This window comes from Aotus nancymaae, unplaced genomic scaffold, assembly GCF_030222135.1.
Source record: "Aotus nancymaae isolate 86718 unplaced genomic scaffold, 86718_ANA_hifiasm-v0.15.2.pri h1tg000006l, whole genome shotgun sequence".
Lineage (NCBI taxonomy): Eukaryota > Metazoa > Chordata > Mammalia > Primates > Aotidae > Aotus > Aotus nancymaae.
Genome location: NW_026988417.1, coordinates 40,829,183 through 40,843,980, shown reverse-complemented (window position 1 = coordinate 40,843,980; position 14,798 = coordinate 40,829,183). Strand labels below are relative to the sequence as shown.

Sequence of the window (14,798 nt, the reverse complement as noted above, 5' to 3'; positions counted from 1 at the left end):
ATGACTACAAATAATTTTAGTATACTACAAAATGAGGATGCTATAACTTGCTCCATATTACATAAGAATATTATGTGACATAATTGTTTAAGATCTCTGACTTGTAATTTGTCATTACATATGTGAACTTTCAGAGCACATTAAGATTAGATACCATATACCAAAAAATGACATAATGAAGAGTCCATTTCTTTTAGATACATCAATAGCACTTTTCCTATACCATACAGACAAAAATAACAGTGAAATCAAAAGCTGAAAGAAACCATTTTCTGCATCTTCTTCCTACTAATGTTCTGTAAGAGAATTAAGCCCTACAGAAAATAATATGGGTGACTCTTCTCATCCAACCAAGGGTGACATATAGCTGGTTTCATTTTAGATACAAAGGAGAAAAGTTAATTCATTACATGCCATAGGTGTCTCAAGGTGGTGGTTCTCAAAGTGTGGTTCCTGGACCAGCAGCATCATTTGAAAACTTGGTAGAAGAGCAAATTCTCAGGCCTCATTTCAGGCCTTCCGAATCAAAAATTCTGGATATGGGTTTTCACATTCTGTATTTCCCTAAGCCCTTCAGGTGATTCTGATGCTAATGTTTGCCTTAGGTTGTTAGGGCTTCTCTCCCAGAACCAATGAGAAAGGCTGGTTTATCATCTATGAATGTATACGTAGTATTTATATAACAGACATTAATAAATATATTTTAAATTTTTATAATAAATTTTACATATGGCTTTTATGACTACAAGTTTTTTTATTCCAAAGATGAAATGTCATCAATATATTTAACTCTTTAAATGCTTGATAAAATATACATTTTGCTAAGCTGTAACACTAAAAAGCACACTTGTTTATCTATACTAAGTGCTAAAAATGATACACTTGTAAAACATTATCCTTTAGAAGTTTTGTAATTATAGAGCTCAAAATCAAATACTGCTCTTTAGAAATCCAACTTTAAAGAGCTATTTTTATTTAAATATGTACATTTATGTACTCTTACAGAAATTACAGGAGTTATTAGCTGAAAGAAAATACGTTTTTTAAGAAAACTTTTATTTCTTGGCATGTTAATTTAATTTGAATAAATTAGCTAATTAAGTAAAATTTAATTCATTAAAATACATGACATTTTTATAAGTTTGATTTGATTGGTTTCTATTATTATGTAAAATAAAATAAATTATTCAAAGTTGACTTCTGCATCAAGTCACACTTTTCTTAAGCCTAAAATTTTGCTAATAATTTATGTTCAAAAACAGTCTAAAACTATATGGTCAACCAGAAAAACAATCAACACTTTTACAAATATTTTGGATCACAATAAACAACAGAGAATGCTGGTTTGGCCTTAAAATGCACACTCAAAATGAGAAAGAAGTGTTCATATTTCAGACTATTTGAAGAAACACTGCAGAACTGTGGAAGCTTGTCACTTAAAATTATTTTAAATATGTAAGGACAAATAGAGAAGAATGGAAGAAGTTCATTTCCAAGAGAATTCCAACTTCATAAATTGAGTCTTTTCATGTTAAATGGTTCTTTTGCTTTAGAAAATAAAATTAAATAGATTTTGTCTTTTCATTTGCCTATATAGTAGTGCCCTCAAAACACTTAATTCGCTACCAAAATGAAGACAGAACCAACTTAAAGAAATAGGAAGGTAACAGTAGCTATTATTGGCAATAAGGGTGGAAAAAGACAAATGAACAAGAGTCACAATATACAGTAAGTCCTCACTTATGTTGTCAATAAGTTCTCAGAAACTGTGACTTTACAGGAAACAACATATAACAAAACCAATTTTACCATAAGCTAACTGATATAAACAAGCGTTAAGTTCCTATGGCATATTTCTGGTCACAAAAACATCACTGAACTTCTAAGACCCAAAATGTGTCTAATATTGAACATTGAAATTAATGTGAGCTACATACACATTTTTAAAAATTTAATAAAAGCTATGTAAAATAATTATTTATCCAATTTTTGGTAAATCAGTGAGTACTGGCAGTAATGGTGGTGGTGGGTTAAATCAAGGAATAAATGTTTGCAAAGTGAAAATTATAAGGAACACCTCTTACTACCACATAATTCAAAAATAATCACAAATAAGTGGGCTTGCAGAGCACTTTCACACATCAGTTATTGTCCTGAATCTGTCTGATTATCACCTAAATGAGCCTATCCTAACCAGCCCTGGCCAGGATGCCATCCTATGGCAGGGCACACTTACACACACACCCACACTCACTTAGACTGGGACTATTTAGACACCCCATTTTACTGAACATGCACAGCACTGTGATGTGGGAGGAAGTTGGGAGTGCCTGAAGAAAATCCATGCAAATGAGCAAACTCCACAGAGATGGTGGCCCCAGTTAGGAACTGATTTTTTTTCTCAATAATGTTATAACAAAATCAAGTTGAAGAAAACAATGTTATTTGAGGGCCTACTGTATATTTGTTTAGAACTTTAGAGTTCATTAAAGCTTTCATATTTTCTTAATAAACCCATTAGGTTACCAAGGCAAATATTATCTACACTTTCAATATATAAATAAAAAATTCAGGGAGATTGCACAATTTTTTAAGTCACAGTTAGAAGGACTTACAGTATTACAGAAATCCTCTACTAATAGCCTTCCTTATTTCTAATTTAGAGACATTTTTAATTCAAATAAACCTGAATACTTTTGCTGACCAAATGTCTTATAAAAGTCAATGATCAGTATGGAATTAATATTTAACAATTTATTGGTTTAATATTATTCAACGATATAAGAGAAAATTCCCAAATATTAGAGAATTATTTAAGTAGGACAAATAAATCACCTATAATTTAGGAAATATTTACCTGTTACAGAAGTAAGGCCCATGCAAGTGGCTGCTATTATAACTCCCAAGACTGCAGCAGTATCCTCCAATAATATAACATTTGTACTAGGATCACGACTTTCCATTACTTAGTCATTGGGGAAGAGACAAGAAAAGAAAATTTCTAAAATCTTAACTTGATACTATCAGGTAATATTTTAATAAGTATCCATTTAAAAAATCAAGATATAAATTAAGATTTAAAAAGTATATGAGAGATCATGATTTTCAAAACCTTGTTCAATGCAAACATGATTTCTTGGTTTAAATGTCAACAATAACTGATACCTAAGGTCAAATTACTTTCTCAAGTTATACAACTATATAAAGAAATAACTTAGTTCACTTAAGTCAAATCCCAATATAAGGTATCCATGTTCAAATTTCTACACTACATTTTAATAAGGGATGAAGGATATGTAAGAGCCACATAGGGACAATATTCAGATATATTTTGTACATATCTATTGGGAACAAAGCAATAATAATACTAAGTAATTTTAAGCAAATAAAAGAGGTGAAACAAACACCTGATTTCTAAAATACATACCGTATTTGTAAAATGACATTCCTTTGGCCCGAGCACTCCTACGAAGTTCATTTACAGCAACAAGAAGTGTTGCTAAAAGAAAAGCATTCATATCAGCAAGACAGAAACTTCATGCCTCCAAACTTTAAAGATGGCATCTCAAAAGATAAACAAATAGGCACAACATTTTAAAACTAGGGTTGGCAATAAGGAAAAGTTCTATGTTAACTAGTGATTCTTAATTAATCATTATACTACAGTGAACCCCATAATTCTAAACCATAATAACTAAATGTAACTGCTAGTAACAACAGCCTTAGTTTATTAAAGAGTTTCTATTTGGCAGCACCACACTAGCCACAATCACTTTTGAGCCACCCAGTCTTTTGAGGCAGGTAGTGTTACAACCATTTTATAGACTTTCAAAGATGAGGGGCCCCATAAACATACACAATTAAGATCTGTCAATTAAAAATAATATTAATTTTAAAAAGAGATGAAGGGAACATTATACATAGAAAGTTAAAATGTTTCAGAAGTAAACATGAGTACAGCAGTGAATCTGGCAGTTTTATACTGATATTAGCAGTTCTCTCATCATTCTTCTATAGCTGTATATTTCAAATACTTTGAAATATTTATATGACAAGAGCCAGGATTCTTCTGATTCACACTATTAAACTCTGATTTTTAAAAGTTCAGTTTAGTTATGTTTTTTTATACTCCATTTCAAATGTTTTGAGCATTATGATACTCAAAAATAAAACATACTTTCCCTTTTAAGTAAGTAAAATAATTTTCCAAATTTTAGTGACTCAGTGAGTAACAGCAATAGTAGCGGTAGTGGGTTCTATCAAGGAATAATGTTTGCAAAGTGAAAATTGTAAGGAACACCTCTTAACACCACAGAGTTCAAAGACAACAACAAATATGGTGGGCTTGCTGAGCGCTTTCATATCACATCAGTTATTGTCCTGCATCTGTATGATTATCGCCTACTTGAGCCTATCCTAGCAGGTCAGGACACAAGAAGAAATGAGCCCTGGCCAGGATGACATCCCATGGCAGGGCATACTTATACACACCCCTACAGCTATCCGTTACAGTACATTATACAAAGACTTTACTCCCTGAAAGTAGAGAAAGCTTAGATGCCTATTCCCACACTTACTTTTCTTTAATCAACAGAACTTAGCAAACTATAATAATGGACAGGTGAATATATATTACTAAATTAAGAATAGAGACATACTTTGTGACAGTACATACCTCCTTCAGATAATAATGATCCTGCTAAAATACAATAGGCCTAGGAAAGAAATATTAAAATAAAGCATACATTAAGTACTTGCAATCACAATTGTTCATATATAAAGTCTGCAATGTCTAAAACAAAAACATAAACACAAATCTAAGCCAGACAATAAGGTTACTAATGGGAAACAACTCAGATGAGGACAATGAGATATGATCTGACATCAGGGGTTGTGGACACCAGATACAGAAGAGCCACACCCAAACTCAAGTAATTTCTGGATTTTACTTGGATGTCTAATATTAAGAAAATCCTGATTCAGAAAGATAAGCAATTCTAAACAGTAACCAATTTTTTTTTTTCTTTTGTAACACCACATTCCCTGTAATCCCAGGACACTCTTGAATTAAAGATGGCAAGAAAAGCTTTAGTCCTGGGTTAAAAAAAAAAAAAAAAAAGAGTTAACCTAGCAACACAATTTTATTTTAATGAAATATGAACCAAACATCTACAGAATTTTCAGCAATGTTTAGAACCCTGGGCTTTCCTAAAATAGATGTTTGAAAACTTTGAACGCAGTCCAACACTATTTTAAACAGGGCCATAGTCTAATGGAAATCCATTTCGTTAATGAAAGACACAAGAGCGTTTACAAGTTTTAAAACTTATCCACAACTGAAAATTTAACTGATTACCTAATCTCTAACTCCAGAGACTGCTTTGCCTCTGTAAAGTGATGCTGTACAAATTAGAAGAATGCTAGGACAATGAAGTACCCATAATGTGGCTAAATCTTTTCAGAATGGAGGAAATACATTTGTTTGTTTTAATTATATGAAATGTATTATGGTAAGAAACTAGTCAATCAAAACTATAGGAAACTAGAGAATAACAAATAAGCTTAGTTTAATTGGCTTGTTATTAAGTAGATTTGCATGATATAACAGGATATTAAAGAACCAGACAGACTGATTCTGTCTAGTTCCAACTACAACCCAAAATACAGAAGAAAACAGGTATAAATATCCCCACATCCCAAAAAAGGTGTTATACCATCTATTCAGGCCTTGCACAGAAGGTAGCCCAAGCCTGGGGCCTCTACCCATAGACTACATGCTAACTTCACATCCTCTAGACCATATAAGAAGAAGAGGTTGAGGCAGCCAAAAGTGAAGATTTCTTTGGTGAAAGCTGTTGAGCTACTAAGATTGTTCAGTAAGCTTGATGTGTGCCGCCTGTATATTGGGTATCACAGCAAACTGTCTGATGCATGCCTGAGTAATATATCATATTCAAGTCTACTAACTAATATTGGCTATTATCAGTGAGTAGATCACTGGGTTTAATTTAAAAAAAAAAAAAAAACCTGCACTCCCATGGAAAGTGTGTTACAGATGTCTGTTTTAACACACAGGTCCCTAGGAGTCTTTTATAAGGAGATCAACTGCTCAAAGGGCATTCTTTCCAAATGCAAGACAACTTCAGCACTGTCTGGAACCACACCATGAGATGCAGAGCTGAGAGGGTAGGCTACGTGACCAATTTGGGCAGCCATAGCCAGAGCAGCCAAGCAGGGTAATCTCCAAGAAGTGCCCATGGGGGGAAAAAAGACAGCTTTAAGCATCTACAAAGGCCAGAGGAAACCAATGCAAAATAACAGTGTAGTCAGTAAAGTAGTATGATTTTATCCCCTATCCCAACTTTCAACACTGCCTAGGGAATAACAGAGAGAAGCAGAGCCCTAGAGGGGATCATACGGGTGATTATCCTGCCATCCTCCTGTTCCCCCAGTGCAAGCTTCCTATTACATGGGACTGGATATTTTAATTATTGAAATAAGACTATTCTTAGAACCAAAAGTGAACAGAGGGTTTTCTTATTCCTCAACAGTAACTGGAGAAATTAATGCAACTGCCCAAGATTTTAACCGAGGAGGCAGGGTTTGATAATTGGTACCTCCAGAGATCTTGCTCAACATCATTGAATCTTATGGATTTAGAGGTTATGTCCAGTCACATTCTAAAAAATAAACTACAGATACATAATCCTATATTACATAGTCAAGAAGGTGTATGTCATTCTTTAACACCAATATGACAAAGGCCTTCTATTGTACACAATCACTACGTCATAAGACTTCAAAACTGGAGAGAAAAAAAGAGGATTACCCATAGAAGGGATTCTATTGGTTGAGGATGAAGCAATCCCATGACTCCATGGTACCAAGATAGTCCTGCACCCATCATGAAAATACCAACACCACTAATTAGCGAAGAAATATAGCGCATATTCGAAAATCCGTACCTGAAAAATAGAAAAGAATATAGTTTGCAAGAAATATGAATGGCTTCCTTTAAAAATATAAGCTTAATATTAATATTAAATTTAATAGGTCAATGAAAAAGAAAAAGACTCAGTATATCAAGATGTTATAATTTTATATTAAGATGTAAGTGCTAAGCTTGAAAAGCAATATGTAAAGTGGAAAAAAACTGTAAGATCTTTGAAAACACATAAAAATAAAGTGAATACCATTTAATTCAAGTATTTTCTAATCTCTTTTCCAAATAGACTATTTTGATTTAGAGAGCTACTTTACTGTTATGTACCACAAATTCTGGTAAAATTAATCTTTTAAAAAATGCATTCAGATGTTTAATGAACAGGATAACATTTAAATTTCCTTGTAATGCAGCTTTTAATTGAATATTTTCATCTTTTTGTGCAGCCAGTCTATGATTTATATTATCTATAATTTGATGCTGGATACAGAAGTTTACAACACATAATTTATTGCTAGTTCTGAACAGGTTAGCACACAGTAACTTTCATCTATTACTAGAAGTAAGATCTTCAGTTTTCTGGGTGTTTTCATGGTGTTAAAATCTCAATTATTTTTCAAGCATGCTTCATCAATATGTACATTATTTTGTGTTATTCTAAGAACTGACACAATACTTAGTATTAAAGGTGTTCAAAAATATATTAATAACATACTAGAGGAGGAAAAAAATCACTCATTAATAAAAACATTTCCTGGAGAATTTAGTTCCAAACTCAAACTTAGTGGCACTCTTCTGAGAAATACAAATTTAAATAAGAATTCTTAATCAAACTGCTCTTGGAATTCCTTTTTGGAAAGATGTAATCCTGCCACAGGGAATTCCCAGTTTAGAGATGTGACAATGTGACAGCTCACTCAGAAAAATTTACTTTCTTCTAAAGTTTCCCCCCAAAGTAATACAGAATATATATATTTATTCAAGTTAAAGTAAATTAATATCTAAAATAAATGGCATTACTTATACTTAAGGTGATTTCAAGAAACTATTCTTATTGAAAATTTTAATTATGCAGACCTAAACTGTCTGATATGATGAGCCACTAGCCACATGTGGCAATTTAAATTTAAATAAATTAAAATTAAATATAGTTTAAAATTTAGTTCTTGAGTTGCACTACCCACATTTCAAGTGCTCAATAGCTACAGGTAGTTAGCTACTTCCATACTGGACAGATAGAGAATATTTCCACAATTGCAGAAAATTCTGTTGGGCAGCACTAAAGTAGACTATAAAAATACCTTGAGAAGAAATCTTCACAACCTAAAATTTAAAAATTTTACCTTCTTTTTAAAAATCTTTCATATATAAAACTGGCCAAGAAAAAAAATTTTTCTTAAGATGGTAGAACACTGTAATGAGGTGTAATTAACACACTAGAGAACTATTCTCTATATTAGCTTACTGACAGTTACAGAACATTCAAGTATATCATTTACAGGAAAACAGTAGTATTGCTTTCAACTAAAGAAAGGCATTTCTAAAGAACAGAGGTAGATGCCTTTACAGAAATAAAACTGCATATTTTTGGCCTTAAGATTTATCAAATTCTATTACTGAAGCTAGTCTTAAAATGATGCACGTGGAATTCAAAAATTTTAGATGGTTATGTTAATAGAAGTAATAGAAAAAAAAATCTCTGCATCAAATAATGGCTATGATTCAAAATAATACATTCTAAAAAGTATACTCATTTTACAAATAAATAATTCTGAAATATTAACAAAATGCTATTTTGTTAATCACAAACAGGACTAAAATAAGTGTGAATGTAATAGAAGTTATCAAAATTTTAGATTGGGCAGTCTATGAGTCTAAATCTAGAATATATGTTTCCTTGGACCAAAATAAAACAGACCTCTAAGATAAAAATATGTGCTTTACTATCAAATATGAAGAAAATGAGATCTCCATGCTGTGCTGCAAAGCATAAAAATAACTCCATTTTCAAATTATACCTTGAATTTACTTTGACACAGTGGTGAGTTCTGCATTTTAGATACTACAGTGGAAGAAATGACCAAATCTTTAACAAACTGCAGGTATATAAATTGCAGGAGATTTCTGAAATTTTTTATTTCAATGACTTGTCGCCAAAACAAACAAAAACAAAATAAGGCAATGTCCTTACGGATGAGAAGGATCTGGTGTTTGAACAGACTTACTGATGCCCAATGCTAATAAACCCTATGAAGAAGAAGAAAAAAAGGTAAATAATCATTAGCAAGATGGAGAGTATAATATGGTAAAGCCAATGTGGAGGGTGCAAGCTGATAAAGAAACACTCAACATATGCATGTCCAATGGCCCAGCAATTCTGGTTTCTAGTACTTACCTTAGAAAAATAAAGATGAACTCAAAGGGGTTCAAAACACCATTGTTTATAAAGATGAGAAATATGAAAGCAACCTAAAACAAATCCATCAACTGAGAATGACAAAATAAATGATAAACCATAAATTACTTCTACAGGTTAAAAAAAATAGGGTTAGAGTAGAGTTTTCTATACTGACACAGATAAAGCTCTTAGACATACCATTAAGCGGAAGAAGAGAAAAAGCAAGTTAGGAACAGTATGTAGAGTACAGAATTTATGCTTTGTCGTTTTTATAAACCACATATAAAATAAAGCATAGAAAAGGTTAAAAAGAATATGCATGTAACTATGCTTCCATCTCTGAAGAGAGAGAGAATTAAAGTAGTCTGTAATATTTGACTTTTTATAGGAAGAATAAGTTGTATAGCTGTACAAATAAAAGATAGCGAAAACTTTAAGCAATATATTGTGTATGAGCACATACATTTCTAGTAAAACTGCAAAACCATGCACAGGAATTATGTATCACATTCTTTTCTTTCCTTCCTTTCTTACTCCCTTTCTTCTGTCTCACTTGTTTTCATCATTTTTTCCTTGTTTCTTTCATTTCCACTTATGTAGTCTTCATTTCCACTTATGTGGTTTTGTCCTTTGTTAAAGAGTTATCCATTAGAACCTCTCAATAGTAGTATGTTTGTCCCTAGTAAGTCCTTTCCATCCTAATTTGATGTGAATCTAGAAATCCCATCATAAGACTACCTTATTAGAACTATTTGATAAAAATACAAAGCCTCTGAGTGAATTCCCTATGTAATTTTATTTGATTAATCTGAGGTTTTTCCTTTATTCAGCATCGTACCAAATAATCAGCTAAGTAAACTTTCTAGATAATGACTTCTTCATAGATGAGATTTCCCTATAGGTTACATTTAATAGAAACATTTTTTTCTAATAAAATAGAGATTAAACAACCTTGAAAATAATTAATACAAATATATTTTTAGGTTTTAATATTGGAAACCCTACCCTAAATACACAGAATGTTGTAAGCTTTTACCACTAGATTCCATGGGAAAAGGGAGCAAACAACCTAAAACATAGATGATTTTTCAGTGACTTAAACTAAAATAGTTGACCATATCTCACTAGGAGAGAGAACTATTTAAGAGTCTGGAGTATATTTCAGACTGTCTTTACACATACCTGTATACAGCTCTTAACATTTCTTTGTAAACATTTTTGTGCTAGATTTCAAAGAGGAGGTTGTATGTACATAAATATATGACCACAATGTGCAAAATGTCTTTTTTTGCACTTTGTTTTATGAAAATTTTCTAACATGCAGATAGAAATTTTCCAACATGGATAGAGTAATTTTTAAAACCTGACAGAACATTTTTTTTTTTCTTTGAGACAGCGTCTTACTCTGTTGACCAGGCTGGAATGCAGTGGCACAATCTCGACTCACTGCAACCTCCATCACCCAGGTCCAAGTGATTCTCCTGCCTCAGCCTCCTGAGTAGCTGGGATTACAGGCATGTGCCACCATGCCCAGCTAATTTTTGTATTTTTAGTAGAGATGGGGTTTCACCATGTTGGTCAGGCTGGTCTTGAACTCCTGACCTCAGGTGATCCATCCACCTTAGCCTCCCAAAGTGCTGGGATTACAGGCATAAGCCACTGTGACCGTTCCTGATAGAACATTTTTAAAAATTCAATTCATCCACCATTAAGTTTTAACAATTATAAATATGTAACCAAATATGTTTCATTTCATCCATATCTATTACCTCATGAATATTTTGAAGTAAATTCCAAGCATCATACCATTACATCCTTAAATATTTTGGATGATCTCTTAAAAAACTAGGTTTTTCACCTTAAACTTCATATGGAACCAAAAGAGCCTGCATAGCCAAGTCAATTCTAAGCAAAAAGAACAAAGCAGGAGGCATCACACTACCAGACATCAAACTATACTACAAGGCTACAGTAATCAAAACAGCATGGTACTGGTACCAAAACAGAGATATAGACCAATGGAACAGAACAGAGGCCTCGGAGGCAACACAACACATCTACAACCATCCAATCTTTGACAAACCTGACAAAAACAAGCAATGGGGAAAGGATTCCCTGTTTAATAAATGGTGTTGGGAAAACTGGCTAGCCATGTGCAGAAAGCAGAAACTGGACCCCTTCCTGAAACCTTATGCTAAAATTAACTCCAGATGGATTAAAGACTTAAACATAAGACCTAACACCATAAAAACCCTAGAAGAAAATCTAGGCAAAACCATTCAGAACATAGGCATAGGCAAGGACTTCATGACCAAAACACCAAAAGCATTGGCAACAAAAGCCAAAATAGACAAATGGGACCTAATCAAACTCCACAGCTTCTGCACAGCAAAAGAAACAGTCATTAGAGTGAATCGGCAACCAACAGAATGGGAAAAAATTTTTGCAGTCTACCCATCTGACAAAGGGCTGACATCCAGAATCTACAAAGAACTAAAACAGATTTACAAGAAAAAAACAAACAAGCCCATTCAAAAGTGGGTGAAGGATATGAACAGACACTTTACAAAAGAAGACATACATGAGGCCAACAAACATGAAAAAATGCTCATCATCACTGGTCATTAGAGAAATGCAAATCAAAACTACATTGAGATACCATCTCATGCCAGTTAGAATGGCGATCATTAAAAAATCTGGAGACAACAGATGCTGGAGAGGATGTGGAGAAACAGGAACACTTTTACACTGTTGGTGGGAGTGTAAATTAGTTCAACCATTGTGAAAGACAGTGTGGCGATTCCTCAAGGACCTAGAAATAGAAATTCCATTTGACCCAGCAATCCCATTACTGGGTATATATCCAAAGGATTATAAATTGTTCTACTATAAGGACACATGCACACGAATGTTCATTGCAGCACCATTTACAATAGCAAAGACCTGGAACCAACCCAAATGCCCATCGATGATAGATTGGACAGGGAAAATGTGGCACATATACACCATGGATTATTATGCAGCCATCAAAAACGATGAGTTTGCGTCCTTTGTAGGGACATGGATGAACCTGGAAACCATCATTCTCAGCAAACTGACACAAGAACAGAAAATCAAACACCGCATGTTCTCACTCATAGGTGGATGTTGAACAATGAGAACACATGGACACAGGGAGGGGAGCATCACACACTGGGGTCTGTTGGGGGGAAATAGGGGAGGGACAGCAGGGGGTGGGGAGTTGGGGAGAGATAGCATGGGGAGAAATGCCAGATATAGGTGATGGGGAGGAAGGCAGCAAATCACACTGCCATGTGTGTACCTATGCAACAATATTGCATGTTCTTCACATGTACCCCAAAACCTAAAATGCAATAAAAAAATAAAATAAAAACAAACAAAACAAAACAAAACTAGACTTTTTAGAAAATACAGCCACAAGACTATTATCAGACTTTTAAAAATCAATACTAAATCTTTACTATTATCAAATATCTACTAAGTAATCATATTTCCACATATGGAGAATTTTTATGAGGTAAAACTCACATACAATGAAATGTACAGTTTTTGTTTTGAGATGGAGTCTAATTCTGCCACCCACACTGGAGTAACAGTGGTGCCATCTTGACTCATTGCAACCTCTGCCTCCCAGGTTCAAGTGATTCTCCTGTCTCAGCCTCCTGAGTAGCCAGGATTACAGGCATGTGCCACTATGCTTGGCTAATGTTTTTGTATTTTTAGTAGAATGGGGTTTCACCGTATTGGCCAGGCTGGGGTCTTGAACTCCTGTCCTGCAGTGATCCACCCACCTCAGTCTCCCAAAGTGCTGGAATTACAGGCACGAGCCACTGTACCAGCCCAGAATGTACAGTGCTGGTTATTAACAGATACACACACCCTTGTAACATATATTCTTATGAAGATATAGAACCCTTCCATCACTCCCAAAAATCTCCCTGTACTTCGTTCCTCCCCACATCAGAAACAATCATTTTTCGAATTTTTTTGAACTATTAATAATTAAAAATAACTGTATACAATAACAACAACAACTTGGGGGTTAAGACCAAGTTTGACCTAAAATACAAACAATTAACATGTAAATTAGGAGACAGAGTGGCCAGAGTTTTAAAGTTCTTCTGTTGTTTAGGTAGAGAGTGGAGATGTGATTTTAGATTTTGTTAATAATGAATATTAAAATGTTAAGGATTCAAGTTGGTTGCATAATAGCACTCAGAAAATATGAGTGATTAAAAAATACAACATTTGACCTTACATCCTTACTGAGATACCCACTAAAAATTGAAAGAATTAAAATGAAAAATTTTTAAAATATTAAGGGTAATCTCTAAATGAATGGAAACAAATTATATAACTTAAATATGGATATAAAAACTTTGTGAATTCTGAAGGCAGGAAAAGAGAAAAAATTAAGCAGAGAGCTCAAGACAAGATAATAGTAATTAACTAAAAAAGTTAGTAATTACAAGAAAATTAAATACACCAAACTTACCATTCAAAAGACATATTTTCAGTTGGGATTAAAAACAACAAAACCCATCTATAAGTTGTTTATAAGAGACACAAAACAAAGATACATAGAGAAGTTGAAAGTAAATGAATAGCTAAAAGTGAACTAGGTAAGCAGTTACCAGAAGTCACTGATTCTTGTACAGCTATATTCATATCAAATAAAATACATTTTTAGGCAAAAAGGATTATAGGGGAAGGAGGCTTTGTCACTATGTAATAATAAAATGTACAATTCACTGAGAAGATATAATTGCTTTAAGTTTGTATGCCTCGAATAACATAGCCCCTAAGTACCTAAAGGAAAATGAGGGCAAATTAAGATGAATTTTATAATGCCATCTCTGAGGATGAAGATAAAAACTGTGAACATGTTGTGTAACTAAATAGACTACCTATTGTTTTATCTTCCCAGATGTCCTTCTTTTCTGATAACTTTTCCCAGGAATTTATATCAGAAATAAGGTATAACTAATAAATGCTCTAAAATGTGAAAAAAAAAATTAAAGTTCCTTGCTGGAGATACATCTATATTGCCAGTAAGAAAAGCAGTTCATTCTCTTTTATTGCCAGATAATATCCCATTGTATGAGTATACCACAATTTGTTTATCTGCTGTACTACTGATAGACATTTGGGTTGATTCCAATTTTTTCAGCCATTACAAGTAAAGCTGCTATAAACATTCTTTTTTTACTGAGACCGAGTCCCACTCTTGTCACCTAGGCTGGACTGCAGTGGTGCGATCTCGGCTCACTGAAACTTTCACCTCCTGGGTTCAAGCTATTCTCCTGCCTCAGGCTTCCGAGTAGCTGGGACTACAGGTGTGCACCACCACATCCAGCTAATTCTTGTATTTTTAGTAGAGACAGAGTTTCACCTTGTTGGCCAGGATGATCTCGATCTCTTGACCTTGTGATCTGC

General features: G+C 33.5%; 1 protein-coding gene across 2 annotated transcripts in view; it reads right to left on the bottom strand.

The window, feature by feature from the left end:
* SLC30A9 (solute carrier family 30 member 9) overlaps positions 1-14,798 on the bottom strand; it is an 88,028-nt gene that overhangs the window by 16,728 nt on the left and 56,502 nt on the right. Inside the window, exons 10-14 of one of the 2 annotated variants that reach the window (XM_064366680.1) lie at positions 9,135-9,190; positions 6,830-6,965; positions 4,676-4,715; positions 3,428-3,499; positions 2,858-2,965 (exon numbers count right to left, since the gene is read on the bottom strand). In XM_064366680.1, the coding sequence (XP_064222750.1) occupies positions 2,858-2,965; positions 3,428-3,499; positions 4,676-4,715; positions 6,830-6,965; positions 9,135-9,190 (412 nt within the window). The remainder of the gene's footprint in view (positions 1-2,857; positions 2,966-3,427; positions 3,500-4,675; positions 4,716-6,829; positions 6,966-9,134; positions 9,191-14,798) is intronic. The other variant, XM_064366684.1, reaches the window with a different exon arrangement.